At 36.3% G+C, this 14576-nt stretch overlaps 1 protein-coding gene across 1 annotated transcript in view; it reads right to left on the reverse strand.

Annotated features, from left to right (window-relative positions):
* The window catches only part of AGBL4 (AGBL carboxypeptidase 4), a 941572-nt gene that overhangs the window by 903210 nt on the left and 23786 nt on the right, over nt 1-14576 (reverse strand). The window contains exon 3 of the mRNA XM_086617760.1: nt 5996-6120. Coding sequence (XP_086473886.1) covers nt 5996-6120 — 125 coding nt within the window. The remainder of the gene's footprint in view (nt 1-5995; nt 6121-14576) is intronic.

The raw sequence follows: 14576 nt of genomic DNA on the forward strand, positions 1-14576 counted from the left end.
AATCAAAAAACTGCCAAATTTAAAATTTCTAAATTTTGATTCATTAAACGTGCCTGAATAGGCAGTGCATAGGTAACTTGAACCTCTTAAAATTAGATCATTTTCAAGAAAAGTATCAGAAGGTAGGAAAAAATAAATTTGTATGACAAAAAAAAAACCCGGGTACATGAAAAAGATTAGATTTTGTCTACCTGTGTAAAGGGTGAATAAAATAGCAAAATACAGGAAGAGGTAGAGGTATCTTTCTATCACACTGAAAACTAACACAAAAAGATCACATAAAGATGAGTAACAGCTGGGGGCTCCCTAAACAGTCAAAATTCAAATAATCCAGTGATTCTCCTCATAAATTATTATAAAGAGCTATTTAGAGAGATTACAGGAGCTGACCAGAAGAGGATTAATAAATTATTAATGCTAACTACTCAACAATGAATGACATGCCTAATTTAGCAAGAAGGTATGTGTAATGAAACACACTACAGAAAATATGTATTTCAGATTGGTTACAAAATACTGCAAGTCAAAAAAAGCCTTACGGAAGTCTTCAAAATTTCAGAACTGTACTCCTTCATAAAAACATATGCACTTTTATATGTGTTTTTCTAGAGCTAGGTAAATGCAATAGAGCCTTTAACGCACAGGAAAGAAAATATCTGTCTTCTAAAACAAGAAACTGGAGAGACTGTAAGATGTTATAGAGCATCTTGATACCAGTAACTTAAATTACCAAATGACAGTAAAGAAGGTCTGCTTAAGAAGAAGAAAGTAAAAAGGTAGCCTGTTTCCAGCTTTAGACTGCTTTGGGTGTCATCCTTACTCCATCTTACTTTGGAGGCAGCTTCTGCAGGAATTGACTACAGAAAATGAGTTCTTAGGCCATAAAAAGAGGTTGAGTACCTCAATCATGCCTGTTTTCTTTTCTTCATCCTTGCTTCTCCAGAATTTATTAACTGGTATAAAAAAAAACATTATTTCACCCTGTACACATATCATTCACACATTTGAACAATCATCTCAGCTGTAACATCACAAAGAAGCAGTTGTCCGCTAAGGATGATCAGGTTGTTTTAGGACAGTAATAAGAGGCCTGAACAAACCATAAAATTCATTCCCAAAAATAAATAGTTTCTGAAAATCTAATCGATTAAAGACAGCAGAGATTTTACAGCCTTTTTTATTTTACAAAATAGTTTAGGACAAAAAAGAGAAAACTCTATAATGATAGCTCCATACATTCATAATAATGTCCACCTATGATATTATCTCTTACCTTAGCATCCTCTTAAAATTTCTGAATAGGCTATTCTTTTTCCTGATCCATATACATACACAACAAAAAAAAAAAAAAAAAAACAACAAATAAAAATCTCGAGTCAAAGTTCTAGCCTCAGTCCAACTGCAACTGAAGTAACAGAGAGAATGCCTTTGAAGTAAATAACATTTGGTTCTTTGATTATAACCTCAATCTGGGCGGATTTATTAACTGTAAGTAATGACCAGATCCCAGCTGCCAAACAGCCATTCTTCTCCTCTGTCCTTCTTGGTGTATTTTGTCAGTACCTTTGTGATGAAGAACTCCAAATGCGTTTATCAACACTTACAGAACAAACTTTGGCACTATTAGGAAACCGCTTCTGTTGGAAATTCTTTTTTTAATCTCAGTGAAAATACCATTTCTGAACATGATTCATCAGACAGCAAAGTAGTTCAGGGTACATATATATACAGAATATAGCATGCTGCTTAGATGTGCATAACTTATTAGTATAACATGGTTGCTATTTGTTAGAGTAATTAAAATCCTTACAGATATTTTTAATCCTTTCATCACTTTGTTGCATTCAACTCTTATCTTGTCTCACATTCCTCAAAAGTAAATTTTCCAGGATAAAGATAATCTTTTTTCTAGTGTGGCTACAGTATGTGGAACAGTGAGTGTCAACTACTTAAATAGAATTTCTGGCTATGGCCCCCAAGAGAAAAAATTCTTCTTTTCACCTGTAAAATCCTCTAATATTGCTCTACTAGCATATTTTTATAATTTATCATGCATTTCTTTTTTCCCCCCAAATCTCAAATGAATCACTGCTGCTACTAACACCTTTAAAGACATTCTAGCTCAGAAGTAATCATGCACCTGAAGCACTGTCTGTTTAAAATACTTGAAATGCAACTTGGAGATGACATTTGTTCATCCAATTTCCGGTTCCACAGAGAAGGAATTTAGCAAAATTGTGAATAGTTGTAAGGGCCATGGTTGAAGTTAATAGGAAACAAACCCTGCCCAATAAAGACCATTATCCAGAAATAGACAGCAGCCTGTGACACGTATATAATTAGAGAAATTGGAGGCTTTGCCCATGAGACCATGTGTTCCACAGCAAATCCTATTTCCTTCATTCTCCCTTTCATGATTATTGTAAGTGCAATCATTGCATGATTATAGTCCTTCCATATAACATATCAGTTTCTTTTTGTTTTTTTCCAATATTGGTGTTAAGTGAATCCACTGAACAAACGACAAAAAAAAATCCACAGCTCAGATCTTATCAGACCAACTGATTTGCATGTCAGAAATCCTATACGGAGACCAAAAGACCAAATTTTTCTTCTTACAGGTATCTGATATGATGGTTCTTTTTCCCATAAACATAATCCATTAGCCATTTCTTTTGATTTTTTTCCATGCTAAAGAAATATAAAATAAAACTGACAACACAAAATGTCTGACGTAGAGGTCCAATTCATAAAGAGGAACAAGTTAATTCACCAAATTCCAAGTAAAAAAATAAATAAATCTACTGGTTCTACTCTAACACAGGGAAGTGAATATCAGAAAAAAAACTAAGTTTATCATAAAATTCTAAAAATGATTCTGAAAAGATTAGGGCTCTCACTGCTATGCTGCAGAACTTAGCTCTATTACCTGCCCTTGCTACTAAAGCACAACAGCAACCTAAGATGTACACAACAAGAGGAAGGAAGCCATAATTCTGAAAAAGACTTGTGTAGGATAGTGAACAACAAATTAGGCACGAGCTTCCACAGTGATAGAGCAACAAAAGGCTGCTGCAATTTTCAGCTGTCTATACTGAGACAGTAACAGAGCAAAAGGACCAGAGTCCCTTCTCTGTAAGTTAGGATGGTAGCGTACTCAGAACTGTCCATTAAGCTTTAGTTCCACACTGTACAGGAAATATTGAAGGAACTGGAAGAGGAATAATAATAATAATTAAAAAAAGAAGTTATGTAAGAAACAAAAGTACTAAGTGCTATGGATTTGAATTTCATGGTTGGATTCTCTGGTATCTTAAAAATGCGAATTCCAATGAGTACTTTCTGCTGTGTATCTCCTCTGTGGATTCTCTGATGTTTAATAAGAAATGTTCTCTTCCTAGAGCCTTTCTGCCAGTGGGAACACAGATGAGTCTCTTGCCCATCTGGCAGCCTGCTTTGCTGAAACTTAGAGGAATTCCTGTTCACTATTGTTGAAACTGGCCAGAGTTAAGAGGTTATTGATGGAGAAAGGAGATGAGAAAGATTAGCAGCCACACAAAAGCCTAGGCTAGCGAGTAGACAGTGTGATCATATAAGCTTTTTTTCCCCGGGAAACTAGGCTAATTATCAAAGGGCTGGAAAGATTCACTTAACGATGAAAGTCCAAAGGCCCCAAAGCAGAAAAATACTTAAAGGTAAAGTACTGTATGGATATAGGGACGAAAGAACCAAACATGATAGCTAGATTGAGCCACAAATGATGAGGAATGTTATAATTTACAGAAATATAAATGTTAGCCAAGGATGATGAGGATTTATTTGCACCAAGAGGGGCTATTACTAAGCAGAATTGTAACTGGGAATAGTGGGATTAAAGAAAGGAAATCTTTAGGCTAAAAAACAAGCAACATTGTAAGTGAGATGAGTCTATAGAACAGTTTTGAGACATAGGAAGTGAAGCTCTGTGTCTTAAGAAAATGAAAAGTGGAATGTAAAAGAACTGTTTTCTGCAGAACAATAATGCATGGAACTGGCAGGAATGTCTAAGAGGTCTCTCTTTTCATTTATCACTAGATTACTAACACAAAACACTACACTAAACATATTGTAAAAACTGCACTACTATCCAGTAGTAGGACTGAAACCTAAATCTTAAATACAAACAGCACAATTACGTGTTCCTGGTATTTGTATGGCTGCTGTTTTTACACTGTGTGTTTCATTCAGTTTTTTATCCTTTTGTCTACCGTTGGGTGTCAACTATTGGTCTGATGCAACAGGAAAAAAACAAAATGGACGATTTCTAATTCAGGTAAAGAAAGGAGGTTTCTTTTTTTCTCATGATACTATTGAAATAAATTTCTTTGTGAGTAAAGGCTTTAGTGTGAAAAACTGGAAGAAAGTTTTAGAAGCAAAACTGGAGATATCCTTACAGTAAGAAGAAAATCTTCAACATATTTTCAAATCTAAGTAAATAAAGCCGTTTAAGAATTTGAAGGAACAATGAGATACAGACAATATATAAAACTAATAAAAGTAGCTGCTCCTTTTGAGTCCTCATCCAAATGGCTGAAACCAGACCTAGGATATATAAATGCATAGATTTGCCTTGCTCCCACATCACCTGTATGATACATCAAAAATAAATACACTATTATACAAGTAATTATCTACGTAGAGTTATTAAAATATCTACTTTTACACATAAAGTCGTCAAAGTTACTTGTGGTTTAGTGCTACATTTTTAAGTAATACTGAACAGTATGGGTTTCCTTGTTATTATTTTCTAGTAAAACATAAAAGAAAATAATCAAAATGCACAAACCAGATTACACAGTATGTTTGATGTAGCAATTTCTAACATTCATTTAATATAGCTGAGCTGCAATGACTAATATTGCCCACATCCGCTAGTACAAAGACCTAAAAAAGGTTCCAGACTAGATTACGTTCGTGCAGGTCTCATTTTAACGGAAATTGGAGAGATGAGAAGAAAAGATTATAGAAACACACATTATAAAAGCAGACCTCACAAGTCAAACTTAATAGTGAAACCATTCTCTTTCATGTAGACAACCATGAAAACAAATATCCTGTAAGCACTAGATATATATTGTATCTTTCTACCAGATCTCTTTGCCTCCTTGAGACAGATTCCCATTCATCTCATGACTATATAATTTGATCAATGTTGAGTAAGGCACAGCAGGGGAAAGGGTCTGTCTGATAAAGCATCAGGCTCCAGGAAGATAGATAAACAATTTCATGATTTCTAGTTGTAACAGGAACGGCACAGTGGTGGATATTAAAATATTAGTCTCTTAGGAATACAAATATCAAGCTTCTGCATTTTTTTCTCTTACTAAGTATGTTTTCTTTCCATTAAGTGAAAATGACAGTCTGATTATGATAAACTAAGACAGAACATTAGAATAAAATGCAAAGTATATGTAAAAAGTGAAATTCAATCTATTTTGATTTGACAATGTGAAAGTTAGTATATAACTTTTTTTTTGGCTTACTTTAAGACCTTCTCTTTCACAAAGGACGCATTGGCAGGCAACTCCTTCTCGACTACAAGTCACTAGAGTAACGCCTGTATGCAACAATACCTCATTGTTCTACATGTATTAAACGAAGGCTTGAGTGATAATATTTCAACAGCTATGATGGACTTCTATTTCATAAATTAACACATATATTTGGTTTGTATGTGTTAACACAATATATAGCAGCCATTTCTAATACAACTCCTGTTAGCTGGCAAACATTATACTGTCTTTGTAATTACTTCCTGTCTTGGATAGCTGAAAAACGTGGTGATATCCAGTCATGCTGGTCCTGCTTTTACTTATAAAAATTCAAATAACAAAAATACATTTTACAGCAAATTTTTACTTACAAACCCTGGATGTCATCTTTTTTGTTTAAGAAAATATATTGTGGAGTAAGCAATTTTTAAAGCTATCACACTATCTAATTTAGTATCACTTACCTGTGACTCTTTTACATTTTCAACAGTGAAGTTGAACCAAACTCGAAAGCGTGGGTTACAGGTATCTGGTCGAATGAACAGGTCATACTCAAACTCTGTGATGTGGTCCACCCGCCCAAGGTTACCTACCAAGAAAAAGAAAGCTTTTTAATGAATAGCTGATAAACTCTTCAGGAGCTACACAAAAAAAGAGTTTTTAAAACTTCTACCTCTGTTGGTTTAAACATATAAGTATAATAAGCCTCACAACAGTTCAGAATTATTTTTAAAAGACTTAATCATAGTTACAAAATAAAACACATACTAGAAAGCTGCATGCATACGAATACACCAAAAAGAAGACAAAATGGATTTTTATTACTCAATCAAATTGACTTTTTGTCTTCTCTTATCTGACTATTCCAGTTAAGTGTCCTAATATCCTTTTGTTTCCTTTTTTTCTTTTTTTTTTTACTTTTCTGATAGTGTCTCCGCACCCCTTTTAGCCCCCACTCGTATGGATTCCTTTCTTTCCATTTGCTGCTCATGTTCAAGCACCTCTAAGATTAAAAAGTCCCCAGATTTCCACCTGGCCCCTCTGGCTGGTGCTCAGAGCGACCCTCTCTCCCCAGAGATGGCCCAGCCTTCATTTCCTTTGTGATTCAAAAGCTATCTTCATACTTTACCATTTGCAGCCACTATCAACTCCTTCCAAAGACACAAGTGAGGCTGTAAGATTTCGCCTCAGCTTTTTCCTGGTGAATTTCATGGAATAATATTTTTAAATATAGTCAGAGCTACATTGTCCCCTATGGCATTATTCAGCAAGCAACCACCACACTAGCTATAGAAATGAAGTTCAGCACTGGGAAAACTTGCTAAGTGCTTTTAAATTGCTAAATTGGTATTTTTCCTTTGAAGCGTGCCAAGATTTTTAAAGATGGGGTTTAGACTGTCCATTTCATTTATACAACACAAAAATAAGACTTCACGTTTTCCTGATCCAACCCAAAACCCATCTCATCAGATCTTGTAAGACAGGACCATGCTTTAGCTTACATGCTAGATTACACTTATCAAAAAAATAGCACTGTAAGATGACCTGGTTTTATGGTTTCAGATATATTTTTGGGTTTAGATATATATTTTTGGGTTGGATATATACTGTTGGGTTTAAGTAGTTATTTATAACGCTATCTGAGCTAAACAATTCCCTCAGCAAGTCCCATTTCAGTCAATACGACTGTTCATCGGTCACTTGCTACTCAGTTCAAGCACAAGCAGCAAAATTCGGCTGATCTGCCGTTCTGCGGTGGAAAAGAAGCAGAAAACCACTTTCGACTCTTATATTTGCAGGATTTCTTCTTTATCCTAAATTGTTTCTGGCTTTACTCATTGAACGTTTTTAATCTTCCCTATTTTTAATGTTATCCTCTACTTTCCTACCCACATTCTTCTTTTCAGAAGAAAATTCTCCTCACTGATTCCCTCTGCAGAAAAGCGCTTCGTGCTAACAATCTGTTCCTACACACTTGCCTGAAGGATACGTTTGGCATCTGAAATATTAAGGGGGAAAAAAAACACACAAAAAAAAACCCACCAGTAATATTGTACAGCTAGAATACCTTTGCCAAGATAAATAATGTCATCTGCTCGAAGGGGTGCCTGTGCCCAGGTGCTGGTGGCTGAGGGGGGGCTGCAGCGCGGAGCTCTCTGAGGAGAGCGCAACCCCGTGCCAGTTCCCACCCGTTCCCGCCGGTTCCAGCCGGCTTCGCCACAGCCCCCCCGCTGGGCATGGCTGAGCCCCTCAGCGGAGGTGGTGGCACCTCAGTGAAAACGTGTCTGAGGAAGGGCGAAACCGTCATACGAGCAGTGAGAAGTGAGGAAGTCTGAGGAGAACCAGGGTTGGAGGAGAAGGAGGGAAAAGGGTGCTCCGGGTGCCAGGGCGGAGACTCCTCCGCAGCCTGCGGAGCGAGGCTGGAGCAGGTGGGTGTTTCCTGAGGGACCAGTACCCAGCAGAGGACCTGTGCTGGAGCTGGCTCTCCTGACGGGAACTGCAGACGGTGGGAAGGGCCCTGGCTGGAGCAGGGGAACAGTGTGTGGAGGGAGGAGAGGCAGGGAGGGATGGCTACAGACCAACCACAGCCCCCACTGTGCTGCTCCTTGTGGGGGGAGTGGAGCTGATCCTGGGAAACACAGAAGGGTGGGAAGAAAGTGTTGCTTTAATTTCTCTTTGTTTCTTACTATCCAAACCTACTTTAACTGGCAATAGACTAGTTTTCTCCTCGTCGAGTCTGTTTCACCTGTGATGGCACGCTCTGAGCGATCTCCTTGTCTTTATTTCAACCCATGAGCTTTTTCATCTTATTTTCTCCCCCCGTCCTGTTGAGAAGGGGAAGTGAGAGAGCTGTTGGGTGGGCATCTAGCAGCCGGCCAAGACCAACCCACCACATCTGCCTGACTTTAGGTTAAGTCCTCTACTCATCTAAATGCACCTTCTGCCACGGAGGTCAAATCTATCACTGCTATTCACAACAACAGAACTTGAATCTTCAACTATTATTTCCTACAGATTATTATCTAAAGTAAATAAGAGTGGTAAAATCAAGCTATTGCTTTATAATACACTTAATTATAGGACTTGGGTTTACTGTATTTTTCATTAAATGTCATGAACATATGACATTGTTGGGAAAATAATATTTCTAATGTATTTCAGAATTTAGGTGGTCCAAGTTGTTCAGCTGCATAAATTGGATTCCAGTTGCCTCACAGGTTACAGTTTAAGGTCTCTCTGGATGATTCACCAGCATCACATGCACAGCTCAGGCTGAAGTGACTCTTAGTGTCCACACATTAAGCTTTGTCCAGAGAGACAGCAGCAGGCTGGATGAACATAGACTGTGGACCAGATCCAGCTTGACAGGTATACATGCCTCCCAATGATCCCAGCAATTCCAGATATGGATTAAGTTATCTGCAGCACAGACCAGAGGTGCAAATTTCGATTGAATTTGTATTTTAAGTTCAAAGATCATGAAAAAGTTGTACTGCAAGGCAAAGGAAACTAAAATATTATTAAGTGAATAAACAAAAACAAGGAAAAAAAAGACCTTGATTTCTGACATATTGCACATTTCAGCTTCTTTTTCAACATCAAACTGTTCTGAACTGTATAGGGGACAGATAGTCCACTCGGAACTACTTTACAGTGTCCACAGAATCCCTAAACTAGCACTGGAGAATTGTACCAATGTTAGTGAAACCACTGATGGTGAAGAGCTTGTACGCTGGAACCACTCCAAGCCAGTCTGCTCTGGGAAACCTATAAACCCATCTCAAATACAGCAGAACTCTTAACAATTTAATCATTGCGTACATGATTCCCAGGGACTCCCAATACTCTTTTCTCTCTTTATCTGTAATACTTGATTTGAATACTCACCTCCCTCCTGATGCAGTATTTTCTCCTTTTGTGAATTGTGTCTCACTTTATTACTTTTTGCCTACAGAACTGCCTCTTACTGGGCTCCTTCATAGTACACATCAGCTGCCATACTCACCTGCAGCCATGTGCAGTTTAGTATCATTTGTACATTTCATTCGCACACTATTCCTTCTCTGTCTTCCAGATGCTAAATAGTCTGGACCAAACACTAATGCCTTCGGTAACCAATTCAACAAGTTCCTCATGCTCAATAGACTATTGTTTGTAATATCACAGCCTTTGCTCACAATCTGTCAGCCTAATTTCAACCCACATAGCAATGTCATTAAACAAGACAGCAATTTTGGTACAAAGAAGCCTAGAACTGTAAGAACAAAACACTTCCTTGCTTCAAGAGATGCTTTGTAGAAAACTGATAATGCCACTGAAAAACATTTTTTGGTGTCCACAAGAGGATATAAGCTTCCCAATGTTAATCTCATAAACAAAGTTAACAATTCTACATACTGCCTTCATGTTGCTACAATAATAGGAAATAGATTTATTCTAATGAGTGAGAATTATATTCCAATACCACAGGTAACACAGTGAAATCCATTAGAAACTATGAAACAGGAATTAAAGCATTGATTACACTATTCCATTGAGCAATTATACCATTTTAATATTTTAACACTCAAAATAAGTATTTTTTCTTAAGTACAAACAACTTCTAAACTGCTTTTATTTTAATAGTTCTATAAGGTTTCTTAAAATGTCTTTTTTCCTTTTTTTTTGTTAAATGCATAGCAAGAGAGAAAACCGTTTAACGAATGGTTAAACAGTAAGTTCCTCCTATGTCACACAAACCTTTGTGCAATTACACAATACATGGACTCTGCTTTACAGTACCTGAGGTGGACAGTTTCTATGCTGAAATAATGATAAACTGAAGAGAAAGCTAGATAGCACCAATTTTGCATAATGTACCTACCAATAGTCTCCAGTCTTGAAGCAACTCCTGTAAAAACCTTTCCGTGCATAGTTTTTATTCTGTGCACATTGCTAGTCTGGTAACTTGTGATATCAGTGAGTCTGTTCATAACCATATCAGTTAAGCACATTTTTAGAAAATCAGAGAAAAAAAGTCTCACGCTACTAAAACATCAGCTTTGCTTTATTTTACTTTGGGTTCATGCCCGCATGAAATCATCACCATTCCATTCAATAAATATAGAAGTTGTATCTAGGAGATTATACAACATTTTTTAAAGCATTATCACTCCATAACTTTTCAATTAGCATCTTATTTGGGGGTTAACATTATAAAACATGAGATATTAATAGTGTTATTTAAGGTACATGTAAAATTAATGAACTGATTGAGTAATGTGATCTGCAAAGGGAAAAAGCCCAACAACATTATGAGCAGTAAGATCTGAACCTACTAGCATTCTCAGACATTTCTTGTTTAAATTTTGGTTTTTACAGTTTGGGTGCCCGTTTGGTTGCCAAATGGCTTTCTGACTATATCTTGAAAGTAAAAGAAGCAATTTATTAGAGTAGCCAGCACTTTACAAAACATTACGGATTTTTTCTCCTCTGCAGTCTGAAATTAGTTGTGGGTTTTTTTTCTATTATTATTTTACTTTACAGAAATACTAGCACAGATCTTTTTAAACTGATGGGAAGATGTGAACAAATCAAATTCCCAAATGTCTATAAACCAACTTTCACTCAGCCTTGGGGTTTGTTTTTAAGACACGCTCAATTTTCAGTCACAGTTCTGTTCAATACTCTCAGCATACTGAGAAGAGACATAGTATTCTTTAATCATTCAAGCTGAAATTCTTAATTATATTTGCTTAAACTGCTTTATAGAATAATATTTAGTGCAATACTCTCAAAATGTGAATAGAGAAAGGGGTCAATAGCATGTTTCAAGTTTCTTTAAAAGTCAGAAAAAAGCCCAATGTTACTCTTTTATTAATCATGCAACATACACTTAGTCTTCATAAAATATTAATGCATATTGCTCCTACATCAATAAAAAGTGTACTTTACACAAAGAAAGAAAACCTGCTTAAGAGAATGCTAGCTAAACTGACTAAGCATTCTAACAATTATCATAAAAACGATAGAAAAGAAAATATAGATATGTTAAGCAATCCTAAAATCTTCTTAAACCACACATTGTGCTTTCCTACAGAGAATTTTAAGATGAAAAATAGACCTTGAGGGTCTTAGACAAGCCTGAGGCAATATAAAGAAAAAGGTCAAACACTCTGCTAAAAAGGACCGTTATCTTCAGAACAACAACTTATCAGCCAGCTTGCAGCCCTCCTTATTTACAGTTATTGGTCCCAGAGGAAGTGCACTTCAGCGCGGGGCGCGATTACTTTGTAATGAGTTTGCCAGAAATGGTAAAGGAAACTAATTTGTAACAATGTGCTGTTCCCTGCACATGAACTTTCTCAGACACTTTTTTTGTCCAGCGATGAATAACTAACTTCAGCCTCCCTAATAAGCAGTGAAAACAGAAGTGCACTAAAAACGACTGAGTCGCGAGCATGAATGTGCTGAACTATCAGTGATTATCCCCCTCAGCTGTCCATTACAGTACTCATGATGACCACCAATTCCCCTGTGGTGGATACATAGAATGCAGGTTTCAGGGGGTGGATTTGCACATGAAAATTAACACCATTTGGAAGAAAATAGCCTGCACCTGTCACAGATTAGCAACAAAAGGTCAAATGCCTCCTTTTACACCTAGAGCACTTGCATATTGTATGCCTTGCTTACAGCAGCCTAATTCTACTTTCTTAATTCAGAAAAGTGAGCACCATGGTGAACTGAGGAGAAAAAAGAATTAAATCTTGGCTAAAAGCTATCAATAAATCTATTGATCAAGATACATATGAATGGAAGTAGCTGAAGCAATCTCTGTCTCTAAAAGAGGTAGTTTTTCAAAAGAGAATTACACAAAGTGCTCTTCTGTTTTTGTCAATATGCTGCCAGGTTTTGAAATACTATTTTTCATCCACACAATAAAAATCTTGACAAGTAAGCAATAGAAAATCACTAATACACTTGCAGCTGCATTTCAATCTATACAAATTCTTTAAACAAAAACAACCAAGGAACAGATTGGAATATACATCATTTTCACCAGTTGAACCTGGGATCAAGTCCAAGATGGCCAAACAGTATTAATCTATATTTCATGCAATTCTGTATTTCGCAAAATAAGATGAAATGTAGAATATGGAATACCCTCAATGGAATTCATCCTTAAAGATCACAAAACACTGTGAGACGATATTGCAAAGAAATTTTATTGATACATTCTAAATGGAACAGGAACTACAGGGACCGAGATCTGCAAAAACTTCTCCTGAGTGAAAGATTAGATATCTTCTGAAAGAAGCGCATCTAAGAATGTCAGTTGTAAATCCCACTGGCTTTATGGTCTTTGTCTGTGGAAAGAATTTATAAGAAATAGTTTGGTGAGAAGTCCTAAACAACTTCAAAATAGCATTTGATTTTTAAATAGGAAAAATCTAATGAAATAGTGATGATCTCTGAAATCCTGTGACTGTTTTTGCATCATCTTCTGGCCCTTTGCCCAAAGCATATGTCAAATCAGGATTCCCGAAACTGCAAAGCACACGGTTTGAATAAAAAGACAATACCATAAAAAACACATATAGGACACCTTGTAAATTAAACTATACTTCAAATTATTAAAATTACACATGATTAAGCTCTGCAATACAAAGTAATATCTATATTGCTACAATTAAATCAAGGTTTTGGAAAAAAACCTCAATACTCTTCAACAATATAATATTCTTTTAAGAACCTGATGTTTCCGTTAAAACAATAGCAATGCCTATGACTCATCTTTCAGTCAAAACCCAAATCACTTTTAAGAAATGTTCCAGACTATCAAACAGGCAAAGCACTTCAAAAGTACATGGCTTGAGAAGCTGGATGCTTCAGACTGGTATTCGTAGTCTCTTTTCTATCCTCCCTTCTCAAATAAGCAAGTTGAAATTGCTGTATTTCCATTATGTTTTAAGTTTTTACCAAAGGTAACATCCAAAGGCCAGTAAATCAGTAGCTTTTGTGAAAAAGATTGTACAGGAACCAGGACTATCTTAGCTCTTAGCAGCAATTGGTAAAAGGCCAGCTCCCATCACTGGAAAGGGTGAACTGAGGTTTACATATTAACGCGTAACTTATAGAGGCTGAGCATTCTGATTGAGCTTTTATTGTAATTAGATAATGTGACAAAATCTAATTGTGACTGGCAGGACCTGAAAATTCTAGCTTGAAAAGTTTTCTTGTTTATCTGTGAATATAGCATTAAAATAAACTGTATTCATCTTTTGGCTAGATAAGAGTTATGGGTCTCCATTTGTTTGTTCATTTCACTACCAAATGATTCAGCAATGACATGGAGTACAGCAGTGAATCCAAAACTTATAAATGTTCTCATCCTTTCCAACTATCCTATTTCTTTTGGTGTCACAATATTGATTTTAATGGTCTTGCTTCTAATTCATAACAACAAGAGCACAATCTGATTTCCCACACCTTTTCAGGATCACAGTCTCAGTTTCACTCTTTCCAGTATTTGTCCTCACAGGTGATGTACGTAAGGTGCACTAGACCTGCTTCCTAAGGACATTCTGCCCATAGTTATCTGTTTCTCAGTGGTCTCAAACAAGTGTAATGAATAAATTTATAATTCCTTTGTTTTGAGTTAAATTGCAGAAAAATTAATGAACAGTGTGGCCTAGACTAAAACACCCACAGGAGTTTTATAAATTAAAACTTTTATCTGAATTAGTGTAGGAGGCAGAATTTATCACCCACAGCAGCTAATCTGAATCATTAGATTAAAAGAAAGTTGTGGGAATAGCCTCTGAATGAAGCAAAAGGTACAAGGCCATTTCTAAGGAAGCCAAAGAATTCTCTTTCACACAGAAAATGAAGGGAACTGGAAACCTTTAAGAAAGAAGGATCGATTGAAAAAGGAAAGAGGCATAAACCAGCTTAAATTTATTAGCTGAACGTAGAAGACAAGAAAGCTGAGGGGGGCAATGCTGTGATTCATTTTCTTTTACTAAAAACAGTTACAAAAATATTCTCATATTTTAGTAGTCT

The sequence above is a fragment of the Tauraco erythrolophus genome, chromosome 10 (genome assembly GCF_009769465.1).
Source record: "Tauraco erythrolophus isolate bTauEry1 chromosome 10, bTauEry1.pri, whole genome shotgun sequence".
NCBI lineage: Eukaryota > Metazoa > Chordata > Aves > Musophagiformes > Musophagidae > Tauraco > Tauraco erythrolophus.